General features: G+C 36.8%; 1 protein-coding gene across 1 annotated transcript in view; it reads left to right on the top strand.

Annotated features, from left to right (window-relative positions):
- si:dkey-178e17.1 (tricarboxylate transport protein B, mitochondrial) overlaps positions 1–15,423 on the top strand; it is a 21,269-nt gene extending 5,846 nt beyond the window's left edge. Inside the window, exons 2-9 of the mRNA XM_024276265.1 lie at positions 4,606–4,713; positions 5,583–5,682; positions 11,722–11,860; positions 12,305–12,389; positions 12,512–12,616; positions 12,726–12,841; positions 13,796–13,869; positions 14,041–15,423. Coding sequence (XP_024132033.1) covers positions 4,606–4,713; positions 5,583–5,682; positions 11,722–11,860; positions 12,305–12,389; positions 12,512–12,616; positions 12,726–12,841; positions 13,796–13,869; positions 14,041–14,155 — 842 coding nt within the window. The 3' untranslated portion in view covers positions 14,156–15,423. The remainder of the gene's footprint in view (positions 1–4,605; positions 4,714–5,582; positions 5,683–11,721; positions 11,861–12,304; positions 12,390–12,511; positions 12,617–12,725; positions 12,842–13,795; positions 13,870–14,040) is intronic.
- Positions 15,424–15,924: the final 501 nt, after the last annotated feature.

The following is a 15,924-nucleotide window of genomic DNA, read 5'->3' as shown; positions in this document are numbered from 1 at the left end:
ATGTTTTGGGCGCTCATTAGTGCGGGTGAACATCAGGCAGGAAAGGATTTGAGGAGCTTCCTCCCTGTCAGCTGTTGGCTCACCTCCTGTCCTCCTGGGTCTGCAGAACCGCGGCTGACTTTGAGAACCTCTCCGTCATTAAAGTTTTTTTAGTCAAACTTATGAACAGTTTATTATCTGAGCTTGCTTTTCTTAAAATGAATATTTAACATATTCTTGTAATATTTTTATTCTAGCTCCTCGATAACAGATTTTTCCTGCTTCTGTGTGATTTTTATTAAAATAATTAGCAGTTAAGATTCAGTCCAATGAAAATCATGTTTTTTGTAGTTTTTAACATCTTCTTGTGACATTTTCTGATAATGGATGACGAATATATAACATTAAAATTATATTTCTGAGTATTCCTTATTTTAAGTCATGAAAAAATCTCGTTGGAAAAAGCTCGTGATTCTACAGCTGAAAGCTCCATTCTGATGCATCCTCTCACAGACAGATAGATCCACGGCCGTCTTTGTTTTTCCTCATCTGAGCTGGAATCTGGCTCAAAACTGAACGGCAGGATAGCTCTGATATTGCTGATTAGGTTAGGGTTGTGAGGGGCTTTAATTTATCAGATGGATGACGGGAAGCGAGGGAAAGCTTACTCCGTGCCAACAGTTGTTGTGTCACTCTGCATAAACTATGGAAAACAACAGTTTTTTTTTAATTTAAAAAGCATAATCATAATTAAAAAAACACTGGGGACACTATTAAAATGGATCAAAAGTTAAATAAATAATAAAAGCCCAACTTTTATTAAACAACTTCTCCCTGTTCAACAATCACTGAAGTAAATCCATCCGATTAGGGTCCAAACCTGAAGAGATTGTGCCCCGGTGGTGCGTTAATTCCTCTGCTTTTTCAGCTTGCTGTTCTACAGTCAAACATGAATTTAAATTTCCTGTCTTCAGGCTGGGAGCAGCAGGAGCTCGGCACCTGCCGTGTTGATTAAGTTATAAATTATTGTCTGGCCTAAGAAGGACAGCATTAAACAGTAAATCCGCTCAGTCGCTCTCTGCTGTGATTTATTTAACTGTTAGTTTGAGGAAATTGTATTTTTCATGTTGGGTCCAGGTCCTTCTATGCGATTTCAGTTTTTTTCCACTGGTAATGGTAAGTGACAAATTTCTGTGTGGATTCATTGATTTTTATGACACAATCTGGAGAAGTTGGAGGATGAGGAGAAAGGGAGGAGCGTGGAAAAGGAAAGCGAGACTGTGGAGATAAAGATTAATGGGCATTTTGCTCATATAGCCCACGTTTGGCAGCTACACAAGAGTCATTTCAGGCGTCATCCATAAAAGTGTGTGTCTGCAAAATGGACCAGGAGACAAACAAGCTGCATCTCCTGCAGCGGCGCGTCTGATTAGGATGGATCGTGTTTGTGAGGCCGAGTTGTCGCCTCTGACAGACTGCTGGCTAGCTTGTTCTTTGCTGAAATTACATGAATGATGGTCTTTGTTTGCAGCATAGACACACCTGATCCCAGATCGGAATGAGTGGATCATTATTAAATTCCTGAGATTTCTGTTGAATCACAGTTCACTGACATTCACCTCCTCATATTGATCAGAAGAATTTAAGGTTTTCTTCTGAAAAGTCTAACCATCTTGTTTATGATTCCTCTAAATGAGTCCAGCCACATTTTGAATCATTTTTATGCGGACAATATCCAGCTTTCCTGGATTTCCTGGATTATTTCCTGGATTATTTACGCTTAAACACCCACAAAGCTGAGATATTCGTTTTTACCCCAGAAAATTAAATTTCTTCTATCAGACAAGATGTCAGTTTTCTTAGCTCTTCTGTCAAGTCGAGTCTCAGAAACATCTGAGAGTTTTTTGACAAGTCTGTCCGTGGAAAAATAAGTAATTAAAAACTGTTTTTATCGTTTGAGGAATGTGGCAAAATTACAAAGTATTTTATCTTGATCTGACCTGAAAACAATTATTCACACTTTCATTTCTTCCTGTTTAGACTACTGTAGATCTCTCTACTAGAGGAGAACTCTCCTTTAAAGCCGTCGTCATCTTTGGAACTCGTCAGATTGACTCAGTTGAGTGTTTTAAATCCCAGGTCAAGACGTTTTTAATCAGGAGAGCTGATTTTAGTCCTTATTTTATGATGTTTTACTGTCTTTTACTATGTTTTTAACTTTTATTATTCATTTTTATTATTGGATTTTATTACCTTTCTGTGTTTTTTTTAACTTTAGGCTGTTTTTGTAAAGCGTTTTGTGATTCTTTCTGGCAAAGTGCTATTACATTTCTATTCTATTCTATTTTAAAAACATCCAAAACTTAATAACCAAAACCAGAAAAAAAGATCATTAAAAAGAACAAAAGAATAAAAACAGTCACAACACCTGTAATCTCAAAGTCTATCATATTGTAAAACATGAAACAACATAAATGTAAGAATAGGAAAAAACTTTTAATATATACTATTTTAAAAAGTAAACTAATTGTTAAAACAACAATACATTTGCCAAAAAAAGAAAAGATTAAGATAAATTAGGGATGTAGCAATCAATCTGCTTAATTGATTAATTGATTTCTGTTCCTACAATCCAGATCAATCTGTCTGAGACAAGTTGTTAATCGAATCAACTTATACCATTAAAACTCATTTCAAAATTAAATGCATTGATTATACAGATATTGGAAAATACCATTTGGATTGAGACATTGTAGGTTTATTTTACTATTAATGATCAAGTGTCATCACAGTCGACAACACACACAAACTGATCAACCATCATTCCAGCCCAAAGTGTGGAAACTCTTGCATGTGACCGTACAGTGTGGTAGAATGTTCTGATAATGTTCTGTTTTATTATTCTGATGTGGAAAAGAAAAACAGCGAACTGAACTTTATCAAACTAAAATGATTTGACATTAATTCTTGTTTACTTGTTTGTTTGTACACATATTTAATTTACACTTCTTGTAAGAAATACAAAGAATCTGTTAGCTTCATATTTATCTCTGAGTCACACTGTTGAAGATTTGTCTAAAGATGATCAATTTTAGGTCAGTGAATTAGATCGCTCAAAATGAACCAATATCAACTATGAATCGTATCGTTTAAATAAATAAAAAAATAAAAAATCTATTTATGTAGACATAAAAGATGCAACTTCCAAAAAGAGTTGAGAGGAAGTTCAAACTTTACGTGTGTCTAAAATGAAGGAGCAACTGATCAGCAACTAAAGTGTATTCTAGTCTATGTGATTGTCTTCTTAAGTTTTAGTTTTTAAACTTGAAGCAGTTTTTTCTGTTTGGAGAGTTGAGTTGAAGCCAAATTTCTAATTATAAAATTGGCCTGAGAGCTCAGGGGAAACAGAGAGTTTTCTCAGAATGATGGATGGGTTTGATTTCCATTATCCTTATTAGTGACCGAAGAACAACAGAATAATTTAGACTTTTTTGTTGGGCCAAAAAGTACATGATTTTGACTACTATTATAGAAATGACGATTGCATAGATCTGACTTTAAGAAGAATCTGTTTTCCCAGCACACAAAGAAAGTCGTAACATGTAGAAATCCCAGAATTTAACCTTCTCAAGACGGTTTTTAATAATGATCGTTAAGGTTTCTTTACCTCCAGAATATTGGTGTGTTTCTGTGAGAGTCCAGTGTGTGTGTGTTCAGTGCCTGTGTGTGCCCATGTCATTGAGTTAATGGATAGTCTTGGCCCCGGTAATGGAGCCCCTCCCTGCAGTCTGAGTGGATAATTTAATTATTGTCATCTCTCCCTCTCTTTAAACCCCTTTTCTTGGAAGCCATCTTCTTTGTGCTTCACTTTTGGACTCGTTTCTCTCCACCTGCTGAAGCTTCACGTTTTCTTTGTTTCACTTCTGCTCATTTCTTCTTCTTCTTCTTGCAAACAAAATAAATTCAAGCAGCCTCCTCTGTGCTTGGTCGGGTCCGCTTCCGCCATGACGGGAGCGGTTGATTCATCTTTGTGCAGCTCGTTACTCTTCCTCCCTCGGCAGCAATGCTTTTAATGTTTATGGACTAAAAGCCATCTGCAGAGTCACTGTAATGATTCATGACGTAATGGCACCAGCTTGGGGTTCGTAAAGGGCCAGAGGCCTGAATAAAGTTTGGGCAAGCTGCAGTTGCACTTAGCGACCCATGAAAATGGGTGTTTTTAACATGTTCTTACGGCAAATACATGAAGAAAAATAAGCTTACAATTGGATTTCTGGTTATTTCTTTTTTTCAAATCATTGTGAATAAAGAGTAAATACAAAATGCAGCTTGAAAAAAAAACATATTTTGCTGAGAGGACTGCAAGGTCTATGCCCTCAGTAACAAGAAGTGGTTAGGGTGGGGCAGCATTGCTCCGCCCACAACTTGGAGGTGAATTTCTAATGAACTCCTGTCACTCTGCAGAAACTACGTCCAAGAAAACAAAGCAGATATTTGGATTTTCAGAATTAAAAGACCGCTGTGAATGCTTGGTTAATTGGACTAGCCTGCTCTGTTTTCCTTCTCTTTTAATTTGTGACTCTTTTGGATATAATTAGTCATTTGATGTCAATATTTTGTTTGCAGGTGGAATTGCTGGTGGCATAGAGATCTGCATCACCTTTCCCACAGAATATGTAAAGACCCAGCTACAGCTGGACGAGAAGGCCAATCCTCCAAAGTACAGAGGAGTAGGTAGGTATCTGTTTGTCTTTCTGTCCGCTCATCCATGCAGGTTCCGTTTTGCGTCTGTCTCTCTCAGGAGCTCATTATTTAATTAGCGTCATCCACATGTACATTAGTGATTCTGGCAGGCTGTCACTGTGCTTGTTTATACGAGTACAAACAGACAAATCCACACATGCACAGATAGACCCGGATCGGAACACTTCATCTGGAGCCGTGTTGGCTGGAGACTATGCTAATGAGCCCTTCAGACAGCTGTTGCTTCTTCCTGCTTGGAATTTTTTTTTTTTTTAATGAAGCATCACAGTCTGCTGGACAGAACTCCCCAGGAAGGAATTCATTTGTGACATGAATGAGTGAAAAACGTATTTATTTTATTAGTCCACATATGAAACACATGCTTGTAGCTTTATTTTTCTACTGAACCTAAAAGTCATCAATAAAAAATCCAGAAAAATTCCAGAAAAACCATACTTCCAGCCGTTTCATTTTTTTTTTTAATTAGGAATGTATATTTTCTACAAGAACCCAAATGAGAACTGTTTTTTTAATGTTGATAAATATCTATAAGATCTAACATTTTCACTGGGACGGCACATTTTGTGTCAATTAGTAACTTACCACCTGAGCCAATAGAAATTGCATGTGGAGTTCCCCAAGGCTCCATCCTGGGGCCACTTCTATTTAACATCTACCCACTCCCACTGGCCCAGGTTATAAAGAATAACAACATAATGTACCGTAGCTATGCAGATGACACACAGATATATATATTACATTGACACCAGGAAATTTTTAATATTTTTTTATTAAAATTTTTGACAGTTAAAAGCTGAGATTACAGATGTTTGTCATGCATTTTGTGTTTCTTTCTCCAGTTGACTGTGTGAAGCAGACAGTAAAGGGTCACGGCGTTAAAGGACTGTACAGGGGGCTCAGCTCGTTGCTGTATGGATCTATACCCAAATCTGCTGTGAGGTATGTGGAGTTATTTGAGTTTGTTTTGTTTGGTTTTGTTTACTTGTGGCACTTTTTTAATAATGGAGGTTATGTATAAGGGAAATTTAAATCAAAATTGCATTTCTTAGTTCTTTTATTTTTGTTCAAATCATTGTGAATCAGCAGCAGAAGAAAAAAAAGACTGTTTCAAAGGTTTGTAGATGTGACATAGAAGCTAACGGCAAGCCACAATCAAACAATCCAGCTGGGATTTGAACCAAGACCTTTATTTCTATGCAGAAAATTCTGGAGCATTTTATTCTGCCCCTTGCTGATAAGCTGCATGGAGATGCTGATTCTTATCTTAAGACAGGGCCGGCTCACATGGCCAAAGGAACCAGTCGCTGGACCAATGACCACGATGAATCAGTATTACAAAAATGCAAAAAAAGAGAAATATGATTTATTTTACCAATTTTAATTTGGCCTCTGGCTGCAGAATTTTGAATTATATGCAATTAAAAGAATGTTCTTTAGAGTTAATGAATCGACTATCAATCAATCACTAAATCAAAAGCAGGAAACTGGTGACACCATCATATATCAAAATGTTCTTCTGCTCTAACGGAGTAAATATGTGCAGTAATATGAACAAATATAAAGTTCTCACTCGTTTGTGTTTCATAATTTCATAAAAGCTTCAGTAAAGTGTGTTAAATAACAATAATACTTTTAGCTAAGAGGAGGTGATTTTCTGCCTAAAACCTCCAACTCACACGTTCCAATTATTCTACTCCATTACCCCCAAGGCTCCGCAGAAAAACCACATTAGCCGTTGGAATAATTATGTTGTTATTTCGCCGCCGTGGCATTTACCCACAGACGAGCGTAGCTGTTGCGCGTGCACACGCGCACCTTTTGCATGCATTTGTTGTTCCCTTTTTTGTTCTGTCTTTTTTCTCTCTCTTTCATTCTCTCCCCGTGTGTGTGTCTGTCAGTGTGGGTGTGTTGTGTTATGCTGGAGGGCAGCATGTGTCTGTTTGATAGAGCGGCAGGCCCGGCCAGGCAGAGCAAAGATGCCATTCAAACTCAGACAGGGTCTCAGAGGGGTAAAGAGATTGAGACTTGGGTTGTTGCTGGTGTGTGTGTGCGGATGTGCTGTGTGTGTGTGTGTGTGTGTGTGCATTGTCACAGCTGTCAGCATCAATCCCAAAGGGAGCTGAAATGCTTTTGAATCAGTTTTAAGGAGAATTTTTCTGATGGAACGGAGACATTTACTGTTTTCTGTGTTTTAACATTTCACTTTCATGACACTTTTGCTGAGGTTCAGACCTGGACAAACTCTTTGAGACTCAATTATTTCTTGTTTAGAAATTACAACCATTCAATCCTTTTTATGTATCTATTTTAACCTTCTCTTTGATGATTTTAGCCTCAGTGTTTCTTGTGTGGATCTTTAGTATCAGGACTTGCTGGTTTGGTCAGTGGTTGTTGCTGCGGTGCTCCTCCTAGCTGGGGCGGCTTATTTTATAGCACGTGTCAAAGTCAAGGCCCAGGGGCCGGATCCGGCCCTCCAGATCATTTTATTTTATTGTTATTATGGTCCGATGTTATCTTGTGCTCACTTCTAACTTGTATATTTTTGACAAAATATATTTTTAGGGAAATTAAAATATTGAAAGTTATTTAATGTTTAGTTGATTTATTCTGTAATAATATATTTATATATATAATACATTTATTATTTATAATTATGTTAAAAAGTTACACTTTTATAGTTTTAAAAAAGGGCATTCTGCTAGCTTTTTGGACTATTTTGGCATTTACTAAGACTTTTTAGGCTTTTTTGCTAATATTTCAGCTACATGCTACCTGTTTTGGCTTACTTTAGTTTTTAAAAAACTTTTTTAGGCTGTTTTGGAGTTAGGCTAATATTTGTACGCTAACTTTTTTGGCTAATTTTGGCCCCTTTTTCAGTTTTTCAGGCTATTTTTGAGTTTAGATATTTTTCAGCTACATGCTTGCTGTTTTGACCAACCTAAGTTTTTTAGGCTAATTTAACATTTAGCTAACATTTTAGCTGGCTATCAGCTTCAGCGCTTCAGTGATTTAACCTATCAACTTCAGCGTTTTCAGCTTCAGCAATTATTAACACTTAAAGAGGCATTTCGGTTGATTTTTCACTGACCACAACCCAGCAGGAGCTACCAAGTCTTAGCTCACCCAATTTAGAGAATGAAGATTTGTTTTTTATCTTATTGTCCCTATAATGATAAATATCAATGAACTATTGTTTTTTTTTTTGAATAGTTAAAAAAAAAAATCAATAGAATAAAACCTTTTTTTTTCAAAATTCAAAATATGGAATGGGCTATAACTTTAGACTTTTGACTTCCTTTCAAAATAAAAGACTTCCTTTGTCATATGGGATCAACTTAATGCAGCAAATATAGGTTAATATACTGTCAGCAGTGAACAAATAAAAGTTTATTTTTATCTTTTGGTGCATTTCTGCCAGAAATTCATAAATCTTGCAAACCAAAATAAAATCAGAGCTAATGCAGTGGCCCTTTGGGTATTTTTTTTTACTTTAAGAGGGCAACTAAAATACTTTAATTTTTTCAACAGTAGAAACTCCACCCAATAACCCTTGAATATAAATTTTGGTTGTGCTAACTGACCTCAGACTGATTTTTTTGTGGTACATGGCGATCACAAATCTGTCAAAATGTTGTAGCTCGACTGTTGAACTCAACCACTTCACAGATTGTTGAAACATTGTGCCAGGAGCCTAGCATCGTGATACTGTTCTTCAACTGTTTGTGAATAAATAGAACAAAGTTTGAATAAACGTAATAATTCCAGGCTGCAACACCTCCGCCATACCAAAGTAGCAGTAAAAAGTTGTGTACCTTTTGTATAGATGTTCAAAATTGGTCACTGAAGTATAAAGTTTGAATAAATGAACTATACTGACAAGGATTGCAAAGACTAGAACTTCCATTATTCTTTCTCTCATTGCTTTTCCCCACCCACATAATTCCTGACCAATGACTGAAGAGCTCTTTAGTCACATGGTTTTGTTTACAAGATTTGGTTCAAACCAGAAATCCCAAGTAGACGCCAGTTTGGACTCAGACCAAACGCAAGTTTCAGGACTCAAATGAACTTTTCCAGCTTTTAAAAAGTTTATGAGAATTATTTTTTCTGCACAATGTGACACAAATGTCAAAAGTTGTTGAAATGTTTGATCAAAACAAAAGTTATGATTTCTTTTTTTTATTTGAGTAAAATAAATTAATTAAACTTTTAAAAATATAAAAAGGCACTTATCCAGTAATTACTTAAAAAATGTAAAATATAAAAATTTGAATGAAAAGTTCTTCCTTCAGAATTCTGCTTAGCATCACTTTATCCGCTCCCATCTCCTCCCGTCTCCTTTCCTGCTCCTCTTCTCTCCATCTCCTCCTCCATCCCATTAGCTGATTACCTTCCCTCCATCAGCGGAGCACTATAGAAGATTGTCGGGAGGAGACGTACGATTGAGCCTTTGACCTTTTCCTCTTCTGAGCTCTCCATCCACACCAACATCCCTCCATCCTCTCCAGCGCCGTGTTTCCATGTCCTCCTCACCTTCAGCCTCGTGCGATGATCTGACCTCGTAGAGCCGCTAATGAAGATTGGACTGTGGAGGATGACTCACTTCTAACTGTGGCTGTCAGCCAAAAGATGTGTCTTCTTCTGAAAAGTTTAGGCTGCATGTTAATTGGTAAGAGAAGTGAGCCCAGAGGTGACGTTTTTCCTCCTTAATGAACAGCGATTGTGTTTCCAGAGATGTGTAGCTACATCTTATCTTTTACATTCTTAAAGGTGTTTGTTCAAAACGAAGAAAGAAGCTCTTTTTTTTATGAGAGGATCATTCATGCTCGACAGTGGGATCCATTTAACTGTGGAAAGTGTGTTTTTTTTTTAAAGCAAACTGACTCTGCACAAAGAACTGCAGGAACAGATGTGAAGGCTTAATGAGACGAGGAGAATTCTTAAACAGAAAATAATAAAAAAATAAAATCATCTTAGCCAATTATAGAAGATAAATGGGCAGCAGTTACTGTATGCATCAGCCTTAATCAAAGCTCACACCCTGGTGAGCGCATGGAAGCAAACACTAGGTTTAGTGTCTCGCCTAATTGCACTCTGGCACAAAAAGAGACTGGAGATCGATCTACTGATTTTCCCAGCAGGAAGATGACCACGGAGATGCCCTTTTGTAAAAAAATAAATAAAAAAAACTCAGACCTAAAGCTGGCACGCCGTTTGAGCAAAGACAGACAGCAGAAATCACGGCGCTCATCAAGGCTCGCTGGCAGTTCTCCCCCCTCCCCTGTGCTAAATCTTCCTGACAGGGTCCTGCTGTCGCCACAATTCAATTCCTTCTAAAAATAACCTTTCTTCTAGAAGACTCACCGACACAACATCTTCTGATCATGGAGATAACCGGGGCGGTTCTTTTTTTGTCTTTAATGGTTACAAACACCCTTAAAACTGGCATGTCCAAAGTCCGGCCCAAATTTTGAAATTTCTTTTCGTAATCAATTATATGAGGGACACAGCACTTTCTAAAAAATGTGGTGCACAATTTATTGATTGGGGTTGGCTGAATTTTGTTTTCCGAGGCGAGACGTGCTAACTACGACAAGCTAACGGGGAACGAAAGGTGATTCTGCTTCTGCAAGTGAAAAGAAACATTTTCTGTCTTTTTAAAGCTTCTTCAATCCTGGTTCTTCAGGAAAAAGGAACTTAGTTCCGTTCAATGAGACTCGACATCTTTCCCCTCAGTCACACCTTCATTAAAAATGTAAAAAATACCAACACTGTTATGTCTAATGTGCATACTTTTGTGGAAGGATGTACCTATGATCAATGAAATCCATCCATTTATCTTCATAACCCCCTGAATCCTTCTTAGGGTTGCTGGAGCCAACCCAACTACTTTTGGACTTTTGGTACACCCTCATCAAGTCGTCAGTCTGTCTTAGAGACACAAACTTGCATTCACATATAGGGCATAATAAAGAGGAAACAATTAACTTGTTTTTTTACTTGTCGGAGTGCCTGGAGAAAATCCCCTCATGCACAAAGGGAACATGCAAACTCCACATGAAAATATCACAACGGTATTCAAACCTCTCACTATAGCAGACAGTGATAACCACTGCGCCACCATTTCACCCATTGAAATATTCAAATTACTGGGAGCTGAAACATGGTTTTCCTCCAGAATGTCAAAATTATGTTAAATATAATTAAATCAAACCTGAAACATTTACATTTGTTGAATGTATATTGTATAGTATTTCCCATCTTCATGCCAAAATTAAAGGAGATTTTTGTTTTTCACAAACGTTCTTGTCCAGGCGTCTGCAACCTGAGCCGGAGCCACATGCTGTTTCATCCTTAACTGTTTGCCTTTGGGTTTAAAGAAAAATGCTATTAATTACAGAAAAATAATGGCTTTGTAGCTTTGATTAATTTGTTTTGTGGTGGATTCTTTTTAGAATAAGTTGATATCACATATTCGTATCTTCTGCAGCATAACAGCGTCTAATTGTTGTCCAGAGGCAAAAAGAATACATTAAAGAACAGAATTGAATTTAAATATAGAGATTTTTTCCATGTTTATATTTAATATTATGAGGAAAAAAACATCATAATGATAGAAAATGTCATGTTTGACTCTGCTTTCTTGCATTTTTAATTCAAGTAAATCTGCTGCAGCAGGAGGATCTTATTTGACAAAGGATGTATTTTATTTTGAAAGGAACTTGTATGTGCTGCTGTCAATAGTAATATAAGTGATTTATTTTTTTTTATATAACCAATTACAGTTATTTTTTTTAATTATTGTGAATACTTGCTTCATTTGATTAGTTAATGGCTTCAAAAACATAAAAAAGTTTTTTTTCTTTATTTTCTGCTCTTGCTGGGTTTTGGTCGGTAAAAAAACAGCCTAAATTGCTCTTTTAGTGTTGAAGGTTTTTCTATTTTTGCCCTAATTTGCTGCCACCTCTGCTCTGTCAGGTTTGGAGTGTTTGAAATCCTCAGTAACCGGGCCAAGGATGAATCCGGCCGGCTGGACAGCACCAGAGGGCTGCTGTGTGGGCTCGGAGCCGGGGTCATGGAGGCCGTGCTGGTGGTCTGTCCCATGGAAACTGTTAAGGTATGAACCTAATTTACAATCGACGACAGAGAAAGTTGACCAGAGAAAGCTCAAAGCTGCAAGGATTCTGTGCTAAAGTTCAGACTAATGAATATTGAGTCCATTTTTAACATGAAAAAGGGGTTTCTTCTTTGATTTACTGATTTAGCATCTCATAATTGTGTCATATTTTTGTCATTATTTATTCAAAAAAACATTATTTCCTCAAGTTTTAGATTTTTGTAGTAAAGTTTAATTCACCAATAAAAACTCTTTCACACTTCTGTTGATATATTTAAAAAAACGAACATGTTTTGCAGAAATAATCCTACTGCATAACAGATGACAGTGAGTTTTTACAGTAAAGTTGTTTCCAAACTTGACTTTTTTGTAGTTTTTCTTAATCAAGTCAAGTGTTCTTCTTAATGTCTGGATTTGTTCATTGTGTTCTCTTTATCTCTCAAGGTGAAATTCATTCACGACCAGACTTCAGGCAACCCCAAATACAGAGGCTTCTTCCATGGAGTCCGAGAGATTGTTCGCTCTCAAGGTATGGAGAAAGTCTGATGGCACATCTCTCTGCTGACACCTGCTGGTGGGATTGGGTACTGCAGCCAAAGCAGGATGTACAGTCATTTCTGGAATAAAACCTTTTATTTCTGACCTCTTCAGGGTTGAGAGGGACGTATCAGGGGCTGACAGCGACCGTCCTCAAACAGGGATCCAACCAAGCTATTCGCTTTTTTGTCATGACATCTCTCAGGAACTGGTACAAAGGTCCGTGCACGCATTTGTTTATTTTGAATTAACTTTTAGAGGTGCAGAGATTTTTAAAATAAAATCAGGGGGTTTGTTGTTTACATGTCACCGTTTCTTTTTTTATAAGGCGATGATCCAAATAAAGCTATAAATCCTTTGGTGACGGGACTCTTTGGAGCGATAGCAGGAGCAGCAAGTGTGTTTGGAAACACTCCACTGGATGTAATTAAGACACGGATGCAGGTAAAACAACACGCCTGACCTGTGAAATTGTCGTAAATAATCTGTACTTGAACGAAAAAATTATTTAAGTCTGTTATGAACTGAATTGTGGAAACTAAAAACAGAATTATTTAAAGTATAATAGAGGTGAGATTAATACATGTACTTCTTCCCACTCCTTTTCAAGCGAATAATCAAACTGTTTTTGAAAATAATTCTATTTAATGGATTTATCATGTGTATAAATGGACTTCTCTTTACACTGCACATCTGCGGTCTAAATATAAACCAGTGAGTATGCAGAAGCTGCAGGTGGTCTACAGTGATTACAATTACAATTTTATTAAAACGACCACCATGCTGCAGAGCTGCAGAAATGTTTGTTTTGGTGCAGGACTTGACACTCTCCAAGCGCTTTTAAGACACTTAATTTATGCTTTTAGTCAATGTTTAGATACATTTTTACATTTCTTTACTTTTGAGATACTTTTACTGGTGGTTTTATTTTTATATGACTGTCGTTTTTAGATTTGGACCTTGAGTCTGTGAATAAATATCTTCTATATTATATTTTTCTTGAATTTTCTCATCCATTTATTAATTATTATCTATCTAATTACAGCTAAAAGCTAACTACCTAATCACTCCACATTCATATTTTATGAGCCTTTTTTCAGTCAAACGTACCACTGTAGGACAAAAAGTTTCATGTCTAAAGTTTCAAGATATGTCCTAATGTTGCAAATCTGAAACATCTCAGAACTCATCATATATATATTTATATATTACTAATGATAATTTTCTCCTAATATCACAATTTTTCTGTTACTAAAACTTAATTAACTCTGAGAGGGTTCAATAGATTTCATATATCTATATATTTTTGTTGCTTGTTTCCTTTATTTTGTTGCTAAAATTGCTTGAAATGAACCAAATCAATTCCACAATCAGGTGAAACTCTGTTTTTCCTTCCAGGGTCTTGAAGCTCATAAATATAAAAGCACGCTGGACTGTGCTGTGAAGATTCTCAGACATGAAGGTTTGGCAGCGTGAGTTTCTGGTTTATCCAAAACCTTTTGTCAACATTTCATACATTTTTGTCTTTTTTCTTTGTGTTTAAAATGTACTCAACAATTTAAGTGTTGTAAAGGGCTTAAAAAGTGATAAAGTAAAGTAATAAAGAGAGTCTTTTAACCCTAAATGTCTTGGTCCACCTGCAGTTTCTACAAAGGGACCGTCCCACGGCTGGGCCGAGTGTGCCTGGATGTGGCCATCGTCTTCATCATCTATGAGGAAGTGGTGAAGGCCCTGAATATGGTCTGGAAAACAGACTGAGCTGCTAAAGTGTCCACTGTGGATCCAAGTTTAGAAAACCTTTTTGAATACTACAGCCAGCTGCAGAAACAGAGTTCAGCTTAGATCGGGTTAGCTTAAATGTTTTTTTTTTTTTAAGTTTAAAAAAAAGGTGTTTAAAAAAATTCTCTTTTTAAAAAAAAGCTCACGTTTCCAAATCCGCCACAAAAATGCACATTTTCAAGTTTTCTCCTCGTCTGTCTGTGAGTTTTCTGGCTGTAATTTCCCAGAATGCTCCTTCCACATGTTCACAGCTGTTTTACTGATGTTTACTGTGAGACAGCAGGTGTTGGTCTGAACTTTCTCCAGTCGGCTCTCGGTCTGCTCTCCTGGAAAACCTTGAGCTGAATCCAGAGAAAGCAGACTGCAGCTGGTCGGAGTTTACATCCACATGAACCGCAGAAAAGCCTTCAGAAGATTTTATATCAAACTCATTCTTTTAACTAACTCTAATTTTTGTTTAATATTTAATGTTTGTTCTAAATGCCAAACATATTATAAAATAGAAGTTTAGTGAATAAAGTGAATTATTTTAAAACAGCAAAGAAAATGAAAGATTTATGTATTATACATGTATTTATTCAGATTGAATGTTTATTGTAGACGAGACTTTTAAATGTCAATCTGTGCCAATTGTGTGAAAAAAGGCTGCAGCCACATGGAGTTATTTAAAGAAAATTATATTATTTTTGCCAAAACTGATTCATCAAATTCAACCTGTTTCTTTCTTTTTGTTTGAGTAGATTTTAAACACTGATCCTCTGCTTCAAATGTTGTCTCTGGGGGAGTTTGGAGATGAGAACACGACTTTCACATTTATGTTTTTGTTTTTTTAAATCACCCATAGGTTTATATTTCTCACATGTTCTAGACATGAACTTGAGATTGGGATTCGAACGTTTCCACGGCCTTCTGGTGTGAAACAGGGAGGGATTCACTTCTTGTTGCTGTAGTTTTGGTGCCATGATCCATGCAGGTCACTGTGAACTCACGTGCCTTTTAGTCTGGTGTTAGTCTGTAAATGAGAGGTTTTTGTCACTTTTCTGCATATTTTTTATTTTTCTGTTTAATCAAACAAATGCTGCTCTACTGCCAACACCAGGAGTCGTTGTGAGAGTGTTTGTGTGGGGGGGTGCGTCGGCTCTCGACGACGACAGTTGTGCGGCTGATGCGACCCCCTCTTTTTGTGTGAAAACTGTATTGAAAGGAGAATTAAAAACTCATTAAAGGAAGTGTTTGAAACCTTGAAAGTTGCTCAGACTCGTCATTTTGTGTTTTGGCCTCTTTGGTTGTAGCTGATAGTTTCAAGGACAAACCAGGTTTTTTTTTTTTGTGGGGGGGGGGGGCACAACAGAGTTCATTGTTCTAGTTTTGGCTAAAAAGTCGTGTTGGCTGAATTAGCTTTCATTCTTTCACATGAAATCTCAGTGAGGAATGATCAGATTTGAGGAAAAACCTTTGGAGAAAAACTGAACCAAAAAACATCTGAAAATGCAGGTGGATGACACAGGAGTTTAGCTGGGGAGGGACGTTTTTCACATTAAATGCATTTATTTAAACTCTTACAACAGAAACTCGAACCTTTAAAAGCAAATAGAAACATTTTAAATGGGAATTCACAAAACATCACTGAGATCAGTTCAAATCATGACAGGGATTAAGCTACGGGGGTTGCTGCCCCCCAATTTTTGAGTCAATAAAAACATCATAAGAAATAATGTAGTGTACCAGAGTGGGACATAGAAGAAGAC

Source organism: Oryzias melastigma, linkage group LG9, assembly GCF_002922805.2.
Source record: "Oryzias melastigma strain HK-1 linkage group LG9, ASM292280v2, whole genome shotgun sequence".
NCBI lineage: Eukaryota > Metazoa > Chordata > Actinopteri > Beloniformes > Adrianichthyidae > Oryzias > Oryzias melastigma.
Note: the sequence above shows the minus strand (reverse complement) of the source record. Positions and strands in the feature narration are given on the sequence as shown.